This window comes from Cricetulus griseus, chromosome 10 (assembly GCF_003668045.3).
Source record: "Cricetulus griseus strain 17A/GY chromosome 10, alternate assembly CriGri-PICRH-1.0, whole genome shotgun sequence".
In the NCBI taxonomy this organism is placed as follows: domain Eukaryota; kingdom Metazoa; phylum Chordata; class Mammalia; order Rodentia; family Cricetidae; genus Cricetulus; species Cricetulus griseus.
The window spans coordinates 5,753,712-5,769,373 of NC_048603.1; the positions used below are offsets into that span (position 1 = coordinate 5,753,712).

At 36.8% G+C, this 15,662-nt stretch overlaps 1 protein-coding gene across 3 annotated transcripts in view; it reads left to right on the forward strand.

Moving 5' to 3' along the window:
• The window catches only part of LOC100774887 (CUB and sushi domain-containing protein 3), a 1,055,385-nt gene that overhangs the window by 148,107 nt on the left and 891,616 nt on the right, over window positions 1-15,662 (forward strand). For all 3 annotated transcript variants that reach the window (XM_027431430.2, XM_027431431.2, XM_027431432.2), the window contains exon 3: window positions 7,552-7,664. In XM_027431430.2, coding sequence (XP_027287231.1) covers window positions 7,552-7,664 — 113 coding nt within the window. The remainder of the gene's footprint in view (window positions 1-7,551; window positions 7,665-15,662) is intronic.

Here is a 15,662-nt window from a genome sequence, read left to right on the forward strand (position 1 = left end):
GGCAGAGGCAGGTGGATCTCTGTAAGTTCGAGACCAGCCTGGACTAAAAGAGCTAGTTCCAGGACAGCCTCCAAAGCCACAGATAAACCCTATCTAAAAAACCAAACAAATAAATGTATTTTTTTTATAAAGTCACTTGTACTGATTCAAACACTGTGGGAACTCACTGTGCTATGGATTGTTAAATGACTATCCTGTCATAAGGTTTTCCTCACAGGAATATGTGATGAAGTGGTAGAGTGGGTTGAGTCGCATTTCCCTTAAAAGAAGGTCTATAGAACAGTCATACTTTCTCTGCTGTTGAAAGAATGACAGCTCAGAAATCATTGTAAGCTGTTTAAATTCATGCAGCTGGCACGCGCTGGGGCATAGAAACAAACTTATAACTTCTGACCCCAATCCATTTCTTTTCTCACTATGGTTTTCCTTGAGACAAATGATTTTTTTTTCAGTGAAGGCAGAACTTTTTTCCAATTCATCTGTGTCCTCATAAACCTACAGGGGTTTCCTGAGAAGTATGTGACTTAGATAAGAGTATGAATCTTCAAGCCAACAGAACGTTAAGTCGCCTAGCCTGGTGATGTTTATGGAGTCACAGAAGGAAGAGCTAGAAGGCAATGAAGAACTACTATGCATTAATGAAAAAAATCACCAATAGCTAGCAAAGCTACTTCCCTACTGAAAATTAATCTAACCGGGTGGTATGGTTTGCTGGGTACTTATATGTAATCTTATTTCTCTCCTTTACACACACAAACATCCCCAACTAAACTGTGTCTCTGTCGCTGTCTCTGTCTCTCTCTGTCTGTTGTCTTTCCCATCAAATCCATCTGATGCTCAGCAAATGTTGGGATTTGGGCTTGCTCTGTGTGGTCATCCTACTAGAGGACACATCATTGAACAGAACATAAACTCTTACCCTTCCTCCCCCCCTTAGCCAGCAAATGCTAATAGAGGCTCAGCTGGTGGTGGGATTGAATGTCCTTTTGTCCTCTCTAGTGGGGCTCTTGCCTAGAGGTCTCATGCACCTGTCATGATGATTGTGAATTCACATGTGCAACAGCCCTGCAGTGTCTGTAAAACGCCATTTCCTTGGTGTCATCCATCCCCTCTGATTCTTAACATCTTTCTGTCTTCTATTCATCAAGGATTCCCCAAACCTTAGAGAAATGAATGGCAACTCAAATGATTCATTGAGGAAGTACTTAATGAAGGCTTCTTCTGGGATAGGCAGTAGTTGAAGCATGGATGGTAGAATAGAGAGATCACCAAATGGTCTTCTTGATGCTTAGAACCAAACTAGAAGCACAAACATTCATGAAATAACACCTATAACAGAAATTAATACAATGAACACTTACTCGATATAGATCTTCAGTTTCTCCAAATCAAGTCTTACAGGAGAGAAAAAAAGAAGTCTTTGTCAATACCCATGATATAACCATCATACTCTTCCTTCGTTATTTGAAGTGAAACCCAAAAAAGAAATCTCTACATACATATCATTATGTTACATGCTGAATCTTTATGTTTACCTGCAGGTAGCCTTTACTGTAAAAGAATTTACATGTTACCAAACATCTAAAGGCTACCTAAAATAGGTTATTTAAATATGTGTGAATACAAATTTATAGTCAAATACATAATTAATATGTTAATATTTGCATGTAAAATGTTTAATGGTTTAATTAGTCGGATAAAGACAAAGGAAGGCTGCCCTGGGGGTTCATTAGAAAAAATGATGTTGGCCTGTGATTAGAGGTGGTCTGTAGTTAAGAGCCCTGTTTGCTCTTTCAGAATACTGTGGTTTGAGTCCCAGCACTTACACGGTGACCCAAAAATGTCCTTAATTCAAGGTTCAGGTGATCTGATGCCATTTTCTGGCTTCCAAGTGCACCCATGGTACACAGACATAAACACAGGCCAAAATACTCTCACACATTAAGTAATACAACAGTAATTTTTAAAAAGGAAGAATTAGAAATAATAACAAAGACAATAGAAATGACTTTACTGTGAACTTGAAAGTTATTAAATGTAGCCCTGTCTTATTTTCCTGTGATGAAAACTCCATATTCACCCCACATAGATCTCCATATCTTATAATGATAAACAAGTAAACATTGTGCAAAACTTTCTGAATCCATGAGTTTCAGAGCAGTCACTGGGTTCCAAAGGGATTCCATGGTAAATTACAGGGCACATTGATATTAATGTGGATACTTTATGCTTCTAAAATACAAAGGAGAGCTGTGCACTAGCTTCCATTGCTGGGAAGCTTCTGCCAATGTAATAATGGAACCACACAGGTGTACCAGTGTGTAGCACTGTGGGGCTGCAGTTCAAGTTGGATTCCACTGGGTGAGATACAGTTGCTCAAGGCTACAATTTGCGTGTGTGTGTGAAGATTTGAGGTGGTCTGTTCCTCCCTTTCCCAGTTAATCCTAGCTACCTGATATTACTTGACTTATCATCTGCTTCCCGCTTCCAAGGCAGCAATTGTATCATTTTCCCTTCTGATTCTGTAATTTCATCTTTCTCTCTAGCCACTGACTCTATTTTGTGAGTTCCCTGGAGCTATTCAAACAGGACAGCGAGACTTCCAACTCTGTAGCTCTTGATTATGTCTGTAATGTTCCATTAGCCACGTAAGGTGACGCCTTAAAGAGTTCTGTGGCTCCAAGCCTGGAATCAAAGAGCATCCATCAGAGGATGCATCAAATATGATTTACCTGCCTGGTTTGGATTTAGGCTTACTGATATATCTGTGCTTTAGAAAGATTTGAACTTCACTTTTTCTGAGAATGTTTTTTTTTTTTTTTTTTTTTTTTTTTTTTTTTTTTTTTTGCTTGTAGAAAAATAATCTGTACCCTTCAATGTGGGAAATACTTTATTTTTAATATTTACCTCTGTTTTTCTTTTCTTTAAATTAGTAAGTAATTGAATAATTCCTCTTTCTTTCCTTCTGATCCCTTATATGGATACTTCAGATCGCTTCCTTCCCAAACCTTTCTGTAACACACACACACACACACACACACACACACACACACACACTTTTCTGTTATATAATATATATGTATAATACATCATGGAATCATATATATATATATATATATATATTTGTATGTATACATAACATATATGTATACACATAATTTAGGTACATATGCATGCATAAATATATAAATGTCCCTTGTTCATTCCATATAATAGTAATTGTAGGTATATGATTTCAGGGCTTACCACTTGGTACTAATTAACCAATTAGGGAGCTCATCCAGGGGGAAGACTATTTCTCCTGCTCTCAACTTTCATCAATTAGCCATGGTTCTTTGCCTAGGGGTGGGGCTCCATAAAATTTCTGCCTTCCATGTTAGCTCGTCCACTGGTGATAAACTTCTTCTGGTCTTGTTTTGGAAACCATATTGTTCAGGTATCATTTCTGCAGCTTCCCTGTTAATTCTGGAAGACACAATCTCACAGCAGGTTTCCTGGGCTTATGGCTCCTAAACTTTTTGTGTTTTTTCTTTTCTTCAATGGTGTTCCCCAAGCCCGAGGTGCACGAGTTGCATTATTGCTGTATCTATTGGCCTGGGCACACCATGGTTCCAGCATTTTAATCAGTTGTGGTTTTTTGTAAAGATCTTTTGAAAAGAGAAGGTTCTTTAATGACACTTTTCTGTTGGTCGGAAGATAAATATTCACAGTGCAGTTAAAGGGATGTTGCTTTAATAAAGTGGCAACAGTGGGTTCTTATTTAAAATACGTGACCTCACTAGCCCTCTGTAGTTAGTTTTCCAGAAAGAGGTGTGTTTTTCATTCCCGTTGAGCAGGACATAAGTTCAACTAGACACAATAGCTGTAAAGGTACAATAGTTATATTCTTATCTCACCAGTGCAGAAACAGTTTAATTGAGAAATTATACATATATTTTCAATTATATATGTACTCCCCGTAGAATTGTGTGAATATGTTTTCAAAGCATGTAAAATATTTATGACAATATTGTTCATAACAGACCTACCTGGGGAGCAATAATAAATGATAATAAGTGAGTAAGGAATATATGTAGAAAGGAACCCTGCAGAAAAATGATCAATGGTTCTATTCTGTCGTCATATAACAAATGTGCTATTAAGTCAAAGAATCCAGAGGCAGCATAATTTTTATGTATTTCAGTACGTATAAATCTTTTAAATGTGAAAATCTATTATTTGATAGAAGTCAGGATGATGGCTGTCTCTTCGCAAGAACAATAAATAATGGGACACCAAACCAGAATTCAATATTATAAGCAATGTTTTATTCCTTACTCAGAAATGTGTCAATTCAGCAATTTGTGTACATTTTATTTATATAAAGTTTTATGAACTACAAAAGTAAGAGGAAAAAGTTGTAATCACACTATACATTTGCTCACATCCCTTTCAATCAGGACTTGCCCAGATTTAAAAGGCACATTTGCTTCAGATATGTATTTAAGGCGTATTTGAAGTTTCATCTTGCCATATTCTATCTAGCTAGTGCTCACTAATAATTAAAATTGACAGAGTATTGGTTCTGTTAGAACAATTGGAAATGTCTGATAGCATGGCCCAGGAAAACTTGCAGGTGGAATAAAGATTACAGATGTTAAATAGGCCGATCCAACTACTGTAAATTAATTGCACTAGGATTTAAAAGTAGAACACCTTCTCTAGTTGAAGGCAGAAGAGAGACGAGCTAAAAGGATGAGAAGAAAGAAAAGAACGATGAGATCCAGCTCAAATGATGAAGGAAGTGGGCCATAAAAGAAGTCATGGATACAGGCAAGGTCTTGGGCCTGAGAACAATTCAATTCTTTAGCCAATGAGGAAGAGCTGAATTCCACAACTACTTGAAGCCGAATTCTGGCAACAGCCTTATTGCCTTGAATTAGAGGCTGATATAGTTCAGAGCCTTCAGGAAACCATTAAGGCTAAGGGATAATTTAACTGTAGCCTGTGAAGCTCTAAGCAGAGAATCAGCCGAGCTGTGCCCTGGGCAAGCCTGTATTGAGGTGATAATATGCAATGTATATATTTGTGGTAACTTGAACAAGGGATATAAACGTAACACATTCATTCTCCATTCTTAAAGTTTGCTGTATCTGATATGTTGGGAAAATGTCACTGAATTCGAAAGTGTCTTGGTCATTCTGAGAATGTCACCTGATGTTAACACAAGTGAGATGTGTTTTACTAACAGTATAACTTCAGATGTGATATATATATATATATATATATATATATATATATATATATTCAGATAGCAAATACAACTCTAACCATATGCCTAGGAAAAAACTCACTCTTCCTTCTCTACAACTGGATTCCAGTTCAGTTCAGTGTTTAGCTGTGGGTGTCTGCTTCTACTTCCACCAGCTGCTGGATGAAGGCTCTAGGATGGCATATAAGTCAGTCATCAATCTCATTACCACCCCATGAACCATGAACATGGGTGTCAGTGAGGAGGCCTCAGAAATCTATGGGGCCTCTTGTAACAGATCAGTACTTATCCCTAGCATAGGAATAGACTTTTGGAGCCCATTCCACATAGAGGGATACTCCCTGAGCCTAGACACATGGGATGGGCCTAGGCCCTATCCCAAAGGATATGATAGACTCTGATGATCTCCCATGGAAGGCCTCACCCTCCCTATGGGATAGGTAGGGTGTTAGTGGGGGGCAGGGGAGGAGGATCGGGAGAGGGAACTAGGATTGACATGTAAAACAATCTTGTTTCCAATTTAAATAAGAAATGAAAAAAAACTACAACTCACAAAACTAAGGTCTGGGTTGAAAGTATAGTTTGAAAAGACTTGAGTATAAGCACAGGGACTGTATTTTGAATTGTTGTACCCATGTCAAACCCAGAAGTAACAGTGCAGGTCTGTCTGTAATACTAGTGCTGAAAGGTGGGGCCTGGGAAGATAGCAGGATTCCTGGAACTCTTTGCAAGACAGACTCTACCAGTAAGTTCCTGGTTCAGTGAGAGACCATGTTTACCCAAATAAAGTAGATAATGATCAAGGAATATATCCAATATTGATGCTTGGCCTTCACAGGCACACATGTGCATAGCAACCAGTAAGGACATTTTTAAACATACACTCCAGGTTCACATACACACACACACACACACACACACACACACACACACACACACACACACACACACACACCACAAACTGTTATTATTTTTCAAAATGGCTTATACCATAAGGGATGTGGCTTACATATCAAGAGAAGCATCCAAAGTTGTGATTATACTGGAATGGAAAGAAGCTGCTTGAAGATTTACAAGTCTTTTATTGAAAACATATTGGAAAAGCTCGAAAGAATCCAAATATGTGTTAATATTAAGGCAAGTAAGTTAATGCTACTGTTTATGCACACATGGTTCTCAAAATATGATGCATTTAACTCTGAAGGTAAAGATACATTTTCTGTTTTCATTTTTGTGTTCTTCTCATATTAAAATTTGTTTTCTTTAAACTACTGCCAGTTATTTAGCACAAAATTATGAAGATTAAATTGCTTTTCTGCCTGGTGTGGTTTTCTTTCTTTTTTTTATTACTTTCTAACTGCAGCCTCAGGGTCCACAGTTAAAACAACCTCCATTAATATTTCCGGATATTATTTGCCATTTTTATTGCATTGACATTTCGGTCAAAGTATAAGAAGAATAATGATACTTAAAACTGCTATTACGGTATCAAAGCTCAATTAGTGGCTTATGATGAGAGCTAGTTGTCACTAGTCATTTTGTCTTTTACTGACATTAAGAAGGAAATAATCTAGTTACACTTTAGTATGTCACAAGCTATTAATGAATTTTAACTGTAATTAACCTGAAGGTGTAAAAAACGGATAGCTTTAAAATTTTACCATATATCACTCCTTAACAAATGACGAAACAAAGAGCAAATACACACAAAACACCCCTGAGCCTATAAAAATCCTGTATTGTCTTAAGGAGAAACAGATACATGTTTTGGGGTTGGTGGTTGAATTAGCAGCTTTTTGCCACAGACTGTCATTTTTACCTGAAAAACTAACTACTTTAAAGTATTTAAACTTGTGTGGTTAATTTCTGTTCTCATATATATATATATATATATATATATATATATATATATTACATTGTACTACATTGATAGTTCAAGGGTCTACACACACACAATAACAATCTAACAAAATTTTCTTATAAAGGATCACTTTAGTACTAATGGTATACAATAATCTTAAAAACAAACTGCCACAATTCTCATTCCTAAAGTTTGAACTAATGAGAATCTTCATATAAAAGGTATTGTGATAGGCATTACAAAGCATAATATACATACACTTACATTATTAAATATATATTTATATATACTTGTACCTTAATGGCTAATTTGCAGTTGGAAATGTATCTATGCATGAATACACAGAAAGAAACAATCTTGATAACATGACTTCTAATTGCCTTAAGAAATCCTGTGATGCTAATGGTTATATCACTAAGAATTCCATTTTACCTTTTAGGTTAACAGGCTTCCACCTACCACCACCAGTGACAAGTACCAAATCTGTGTTTTCACTACGGTTGACCAGTGACTTTGCTGTCAGTGCTCATGGATTTAAAGTGTATTATGAAGGTAAGTGACGATAATGTAAAAGGTACCAATTCCCACTTTAATGTACTTAAGCCAGAATTCTCCAGATGTGGTGATGGAAGACTAACTACCATCAGGATCATAAAGAGTGGCTGAGCTCAGCTAATTGTCTCATATCTTATGAAAAGATGACTTTTTAAAAATAAAAACTCTTGGAATTAATGTATGTGCACCATAGATGTGCAGTACCAGAGGTGGCCGGAAGAGGGTATCAGAGTCACTAGCCACCAGGAACTTGCTTTAACTAATGGCTAGTGTGAGTGGATTGACTTTTTCATATCCAGACTATGCCTCAGCATAGGAACAACTTTCTTTAAGAGATAATAACTACATCAATATAAGGTTTAAATGAACCACATTTTAGAGTAAAATACAGTGTAGTCAAAGGGTTGTATGGAGAAATCCCAGCTCAGCTGAGGCTGCTAAAATATATGTTCTTTTTCTTAAATGAATGAAATCTCTAGTGGTAAGAATAATCTATTCTGACTATTTCTCATAGCAATCATGGGTTTATATATCTTTTGTTCATGATTTCATTTCTGCAAGAGTACTTATATTATATAAGAAAATCTGCTCAATTAACCATAAAGGCATTCTTTCAGATTTCAGTGTTTCTGGAACTATGTTGTCATAATTTAGCCTGTCAGCTCTAACACTGCCATTAACAGAAATATTGTTATTTCTATGCACAACACAGTACTAAGTGACATCACCGGACAGTTTCTTCTAATCTATATGTGAGTGCAATGCATACTAGGATGTTTACAGGACCTACCAGAAAGCAATCACACACACACACACACACACACACACACACACAAATGCAACAACACACATTTAAACATTGTACATCTGAGAAACTTGCAAAATATATACCATCTGTTCCAGTGTTTTCTTTCTTTCTATAAACTATATTTTACTAGAGAAATAAAATAAAAAATTAAAATATAAAATATACATCCATCATAAACAAATATCCTATGTAGAGAGAAGTTCTGAAGACAGTTTTCAGTTGTGTGCACTGCTGAACTCTTTTCTCTTCCAAGGGAAAATGATTTCAGAGATTTACTTCCTTCATGATAGTCATTTCTGAAAGGTATTTTTCAATACCTAAGTATTTTTTATTAGACTTGGCAAGTTAATTCATACATATTCATTACCACAATCACAAAGGTTTCGGTGTAATTTTGACAATACTTAGGGTGTTAAGAACACAAATATTTTCTAAGTGCTTCTTAAGAGAAATCTTATATTCTACTCATTAAGAACAAAGTTATTTTTAGGATGGTTTACATTTCAAACAAGTACAATGTATGTTGAAAAAAATATAATAATGGGTGGTGAATTTTGGTGAAAAAATATAATAATGGGTGGTGAATTTTCATGTTTGCATGTTTTCTGGTTTGGCTGTCAAGTTTTATACATTCATTTTCAAACATATTTCAAATAGCTTACATTGTTATTATAAATAGAACTCTTGATTTCTCAGTCTGTCATTGTTACATTTCTGTCATCTTTTTTTTTCCTTCTGGAAAAATTGACATGGAATTTTCAAATGCAATTTTGAAATGCTCTAATTGTAAATATGTGGCACAGTTAACCAGGTACCAGTGAGGGATTGGCTACCACACTTTGGAACATCGATAACTTACTGTTATCTCCCGAGTATAACACAAATATATGGTCCCATAGCTCTGTGGGTGGGAAGTCTTAATGATCTCAGTTGGGTTCCTTGTTCAGGGTCTCTCGGAAAGTGAAGTAAAAATGGAAAGTGATCTCTCATCAGAATGCATGTCATATCTCACCCTCAAAGCTGATTCTGGTTGTTACTCTGGGCTATAATCCTTCAATCTTGTCGAACTGAGGGCTGCTTCCTGAGTTGGAAGACACACATGCCTAGCCTACTACAGATAGGTCTCCTTCCACCATGATTCCTGTATCTCAGCACAAGCCCCTGGCTTACAGAATCATTTCACAGTGATGCTGTGTATATTTTTAGTTAGATCTCATTACATCCGCAGTAATAGAACAAAAGAAGGTGACAATCCTCTCCAAACCCCATGTGTCTTCCTCCGTGAGTAGAACTGAATTATCAAACGGTAATAATCAATTTCTCCAGTGTGAAATAAATGGCTGAAAAATATAAATCCAACTGTGATCTTCACCTGAAGTTGTAGGTTGTCGTGTTTCTCTCTTCCCCCTCTCCCTTCCTTCCTTCCCTCCTTCCCTCCTTCCTTCCTTCCTTCCTTTCTTCTTTCTCTCTCTTTCTTTTTCTATCTCTCTCTCCCCTCTCTCTCTTTCCTCCTCTTCCTCCTCCTTCTTTTTATCTTTGCTTCTTAGGAGCCTGCCACCCAATTTCCAAAATACACAAGGAGACTTATTCTTAATTTTGAATGTCTGGCCTTAGCTTGGCTTGTTTCTGCCCAGCTTTTCTAATGTTTTTCCTCTGGGCCTTTTGCCTTTCTTTATTCTATGTATCTTTATTTCCTTCTTACTCCATGGCTGGCTGTGTGACTGGGTGGCTGGCCCCTGGCATCGTCATCTTCATCTCCTTTTCTTGTTCCTCCCTCTCTATTCTCTTCCTGATCATTCTCTTTCCATACCAGCCCCCTCTCCATTCCTCTCTCCTGCCTAACTATTGGTTGTTCAGGTCTTTACTAAACCAATCAGTTGTTTTAGACAGGCAAAGAAACACAGCTTCAATGAGCTAAACAAATGCAGCAGTAAAGAATGCAACCGTCTTTGCATCCTTAAAGAAATATTGCACAATATAAAAAGACGGAGCACATCTTTAGCTATTATTCCACAAGAAGTTTTGTATTGTTACTAACTTTTTGCTACTGTAGACCATTAAATTAAAACAATAGAGGACAGTCCCTGTTTCTTTAATAATATAGGCATCAGGAAGCATTTTGTCATGTAATAAAAAGAATTTTCTGTTAAATTTCTTAGAATCAAGCTGTGAATTATGAAATTTATACATATTACTTTTGCTCTCAATATCAAGCTCTTTATGTATCTTTCCTTATTATTATTTAATAGTAGCTGACATTTCTCATCATTGTGTGAAACGTTTATTCACAGAGTTTTGCTCTTATGTGCATTTTAATGTAGAAATTCTGTTTGCTGAAGCAATGAATTTGAGAAACACTAATGCATAATAAGTCATATAGTCAAACAAAAAGCTGCCAAAAGTTGGTAAGGGCCCAGTTAGTAAGAAAAGTTTTTATGGAACAAATGGTGAATACGTTTCATATGCTTTTCCATGTACGATGACACAGGTCCCGTTTAAGAATAGTTTCCTTGTTCTTTGAGAATTTAATCTACCTATGGTGACATTTCTGCCTCTATTCCAACTCCTTCCAGATCCATGTCCTCATCCCTATTCTCCCAACCTACTCAAATGGGCACTGTTTTTTTCTTTTCCTTCCTTCCTTCCTTTCTTCCTTCCTTCCTTCCTTCTTCCTTCCTTTCTCTCTCTCTCTCTCTCTCTCTCTCTCTCTCTCTCTCTCTCTCTTCCTCCCTCTCTCTCTTCCTCCTTTTCTTTCACTCCCTCCCTCCCTCCTCCTCCTCCTCCCTCCCTCCCTCCCTCCCTCTCTCCCTGCCTCCCTCCCTCTCTCCCTCCCTCCCTCCTCTCTCCCTCTCTCCCTTTCTTTCTTTCTTTCTTTCTTTCTTTCTTTCTTTCTTTCTTTCTTTCTTTCTTTCTGTTTTTCTTCCTTTTCTTTCTTACCAATCAATAACATTTTCTTCTGCTCAGATGTTATTGGATGTGTGATCTTTCACTGGGGAGTGTTTGACTTACCAGAAGCTCCACTCTTAGAGAAAACCCTCTTCTGGAAACTAACAATTGCCAATGGTTCCTCAGCCAGGGCTGAGATTTAGTGCCCAGCTCCTCTCCTGGTGCAGGGTTAGGTCTGGCTCAAGCTTGCATGGGTTTTGTTCATGCTGTCCCAACTACTGTGCTTTCATGTGTGCAGCTGTTCTGCTGTGTCAGAAAGACACTTGGGAGGGGGGAGTTCTGTGTAGATGCTCCTTTTAGGGCTGAGCTTCCAGCAACCTCTTATGCTCTACACCTTGACCAGATGGTAGGCTCCTTGTTGGTCACCATCATTTCCATAATTTAACTCAGTAGTATGAAGAATGTGACTGACAACTCTAGTATTCGGGGCATTCAGAGAAATTTTCCTTTGTTGAGTCACAATGGTGTTATGTGAATTTTCTCACTCTAGAAAATCATGTATAAGTTTCAAAAAGCAAGAATCAAAGAAAAAAAATAACACTGACCACTTTCAAAAATTTGTTGAAATGCTTAACCATTGCACTCTGTATGTATTTTGGAGTAGTTTTAAGTGCCTGAAAAAATTAAAAACTTTGATTAAGTATATTGCAGTACAAAATGTATTGCTAAAACGACGACAATTTGCAAAATGTGTTAAAAATAATTTGAACAAAGATAAATATATCTTTTTTCTATTTTTTAAAATTAAAATTAGAAACACCTTGTTTTACATGTCAATCCCAGTTCCCTCTCCCTCCACTCCTCCCCTGTCTCTCACTAATCTCCTATCCCATGCCCTTTCTGCTCCGCAGGGAGTGTGTGGCCTTCCATGGGGATCTTCAAAATCTGTCATATCATTTGGAGCAGGGTCTAGGCCCTCCCCGATGCGTCTAGGCTGAGAGAGTATATCCCTCTATGTGGAGTGGGCTCCCAAATTCTATTCATACTCTAGGTATAAATACTGATCCACTACCAGAGGCCCCATAGACTTCCCAGGCCTCCTAACTGACACCCACATTCAAGGGGGTCTGGATCAGTCCCATGCTGGTTTCCCAGTTATCATTCTGGGGACCATGAGCTCCCCCTTGTTCAGGTCAGCTGTTTCTGTGGGTTTCTCCAGCCTAGTCTTGACCCCTTTGCTCATCACTCCTCCCTCTCTGCAACTGGATTCCAGAATTCAGCTCAGTGTTTAGCAGTGGTGTCTGCTTCTGCTTCCATCAGCTACTGGATGAAGGCTGTACGTAGTCATATAAGGTAGTCATCAATCTCATTATAGGGGAAGGGCATTTAATGTAGCTTCTCCACTATTGCTTAGATTGTTAATTGGGGTCAAATTTGTAGCTCTCTGGACATTTCCCTATTGCCAGATTTCTCTTTAAACCTATAATGTATTTAAGAATGCTACAAAAACTTTTAATAAATAATCCAAATACAAAAGTTTGACTATTTAGCTTCTACTTGTCACATATGTTACCTTTTTTTTTTTTCCTGAGACCATCATTGCCTCTTACTGTTTGTTTTGAATGGTAGGATCTGTTTTCAACTCTTAAGCTTTAAAATTCTAAGCATGATTTTGGGCAAATGTATATAACACAGAATCACACCAGTGACTCTCCAGAAAACACCTGAGCTGCAACAAGAGAATGCTGTGCTATAACCCTGCAAATACTAAATCATTTGTTAAATGTATTTTATAAAGACAGTTGCTATGTTTCAGGCACCATGATGCCAGGAATATCATTCCTGTGAAGACAGCAACCTTATTCTTCGCCTATTGGTCCACTTGAATTCCTTTATCTTTTGGTTTTCCCAGAGTCAATGGCATTTGGCCATTGAAATATTCTAATTCCAAAATTCCTTTTTTTGTTAAACAGAAATTTATTATACTCTTGTATCAGGGTTTTGTTTTTAATTATGTATTATATTTTAATTTTATTTGTGTTTTTCGATCTTTTCATAGTACAGACCCTTTGGGTGTATACTATGGCATCCTGTTTAGTATTTTTGTAGGATTCCTGATTGAGCAGATGAGTGGGTCTCTGGGTCTATAAATATTTCTTGTGCCTTTTCTTGGGATTCTTTGCTTGTTTGTTTTGCCCTGTTTCCTTGTTTTATTTCATTATTATCCCTTAGAAGCCTGTTGGTTTTCTCATGAGAGACAGAAAGGGAGTGGATCCTGATGGCAGAGGATGTGGGGAGGAACTGGGAAGAGGGAGAAGAAATTTCTAACGTGAGCATCAATCTACTCCACAAACACAATGCTATAAGGAAAACGTAGATTTAGATACACACATGTGGATTTACTGATTTTATATTTTGTCTCCATTTCAAAGAAGATAGCAATATTTTACCGTATTTACAAGAAAAGCTTCAGTGTTTTGAATGCTGTCAGACATTAAGAGGTAATGCTTTGTCCTTCTCATACTGTAGCAAAGTGTAGCTTCACTCCAGGCTCTTTTGTGCAGGACATTAGGAATCTTAGTCTATTGTCTGCCCAACTTTGTACAGATGCAATCATTTTCGGGAAGTCATATCAAAAATACTGAGTGGTACTCAATGTTACGGCCTTCTCTCTTTATGCTCAGAGTGTCCGTATCTTGTCTCAATATTGCTCTTTATGTTATGGATATTTTACTCACAAAATTCTGCAGGGACCTTGAGGTCACATGACAAACTTTATACATTTGTACACCTGTCTCCAATTTCAGCACATTTCTGGCCTATTGCAATTCCTTTATGAGTATTTGTTAAAACTCAGCTGATACAGGGTACAGCTAACTGTTGCCACAGATAATGCGAGAGTTATGTAATATATATGATGTTTTGAAAAGAATGAAACACAGGAAAGAACACAAAGTCAGATGCAAGTTTTATTTAATTATCTAGGGCATAATACATGAGATTATTATTTATATGCTAAGGAGTATTTTGTGTGACTGAAAATCTTTAATGTCTTAGTAAAGGTTGATTTATAAAGCAATCAACATGCTAAGTTTATGAGACCTAATCTTAGTGCCTCACATGGCAAGGATCGAGTGAAAGAAAATTATTATTCTTATTGTCTAGAATGGAGTGATGTTTAATCACATTTTGCAATGAATATACTTCTTTTAAATATGTTGCTAAATGTGTGACATCTGACAACTGCCATGAGTTTTCATTTTTGTAAAAGGGTTAGTTGAAAACAAATCTAATTTAATTCTAAAGAAGATATAAAAATATTTTTGCCTTACAAAGGCAATAGATATTTTTATACTTGTAATAGCTGATATTGTGTATTAACTACATTATATTATACCATGTATTTGGCCAAGAAATTATTTATTATCCTATTTCCTCCTTTACCAAACTATATTAAATTGTTCGAACATAAGTTTTTGTTTGCTTATTTCTTATAATTTGAGACAGGATTTCTCTGTGTAACAGCCAAGGCTGTCTTACAACTCAGTTTGTAGACTAGGCTGGCCTCAAACTCAGGTAGGTCTGCCTGCCTCTGCCTCTTGAATGCTGCTATTAAACGTGTGCACTACCACAGCCTGGCTCAAACATAAGTCTTAACAATTTTGTTTGATTCCACACATTTCAGTGTGTCAGAAAATAGTATTTAATTAGTTTGTTCAGTGAGTGTCATCCAGTACATTATATCTAGTATCTCTCATGTCTGTTTTTTTCTATCACAGAATTGCAAAATCAACATTAGATAATCGTTAATAATCTTTTAAAATTATAAATTAGATAAGCATGATCAGTAGAAAACTAAAATTTTCAAGGTTTTATTTTTTTATTTAGAATTGTTCTCAAAATGTGTTCAATAAAGAAAAAAATTCTAAACTGGGTAGTGGTGGTATATTCCTTTCATCGTGGCATGTGAGATGCAGAGGCAGGTGAATCTCAGAAAGTTTGGGGCCAGCCTGGTCTACAGAGAGAGTTCCAGAACAACCTAGGCTACACACAGAAACCCTGTTTTAAAAAACCAGAAGAAATAAAAGGAAAGAAAGGAAGGAAGGAAAAGAAGGAAGGAAGGAAGGAAGGAAGGAAGGAAGAGAAAAAAAGAAAGAAAGAAAGAAAGAAAGAAAGAAAGAAAGAAAGAAAGAAAGAAAAAATCCTAAGTGCCCATTTTGATAACTTTGGAAATTAAGGCTGTGGTGTTGTGGTGGTGGGTGGATTGAACACTCTCCATCATGTGTGCTGCATCCATTTCA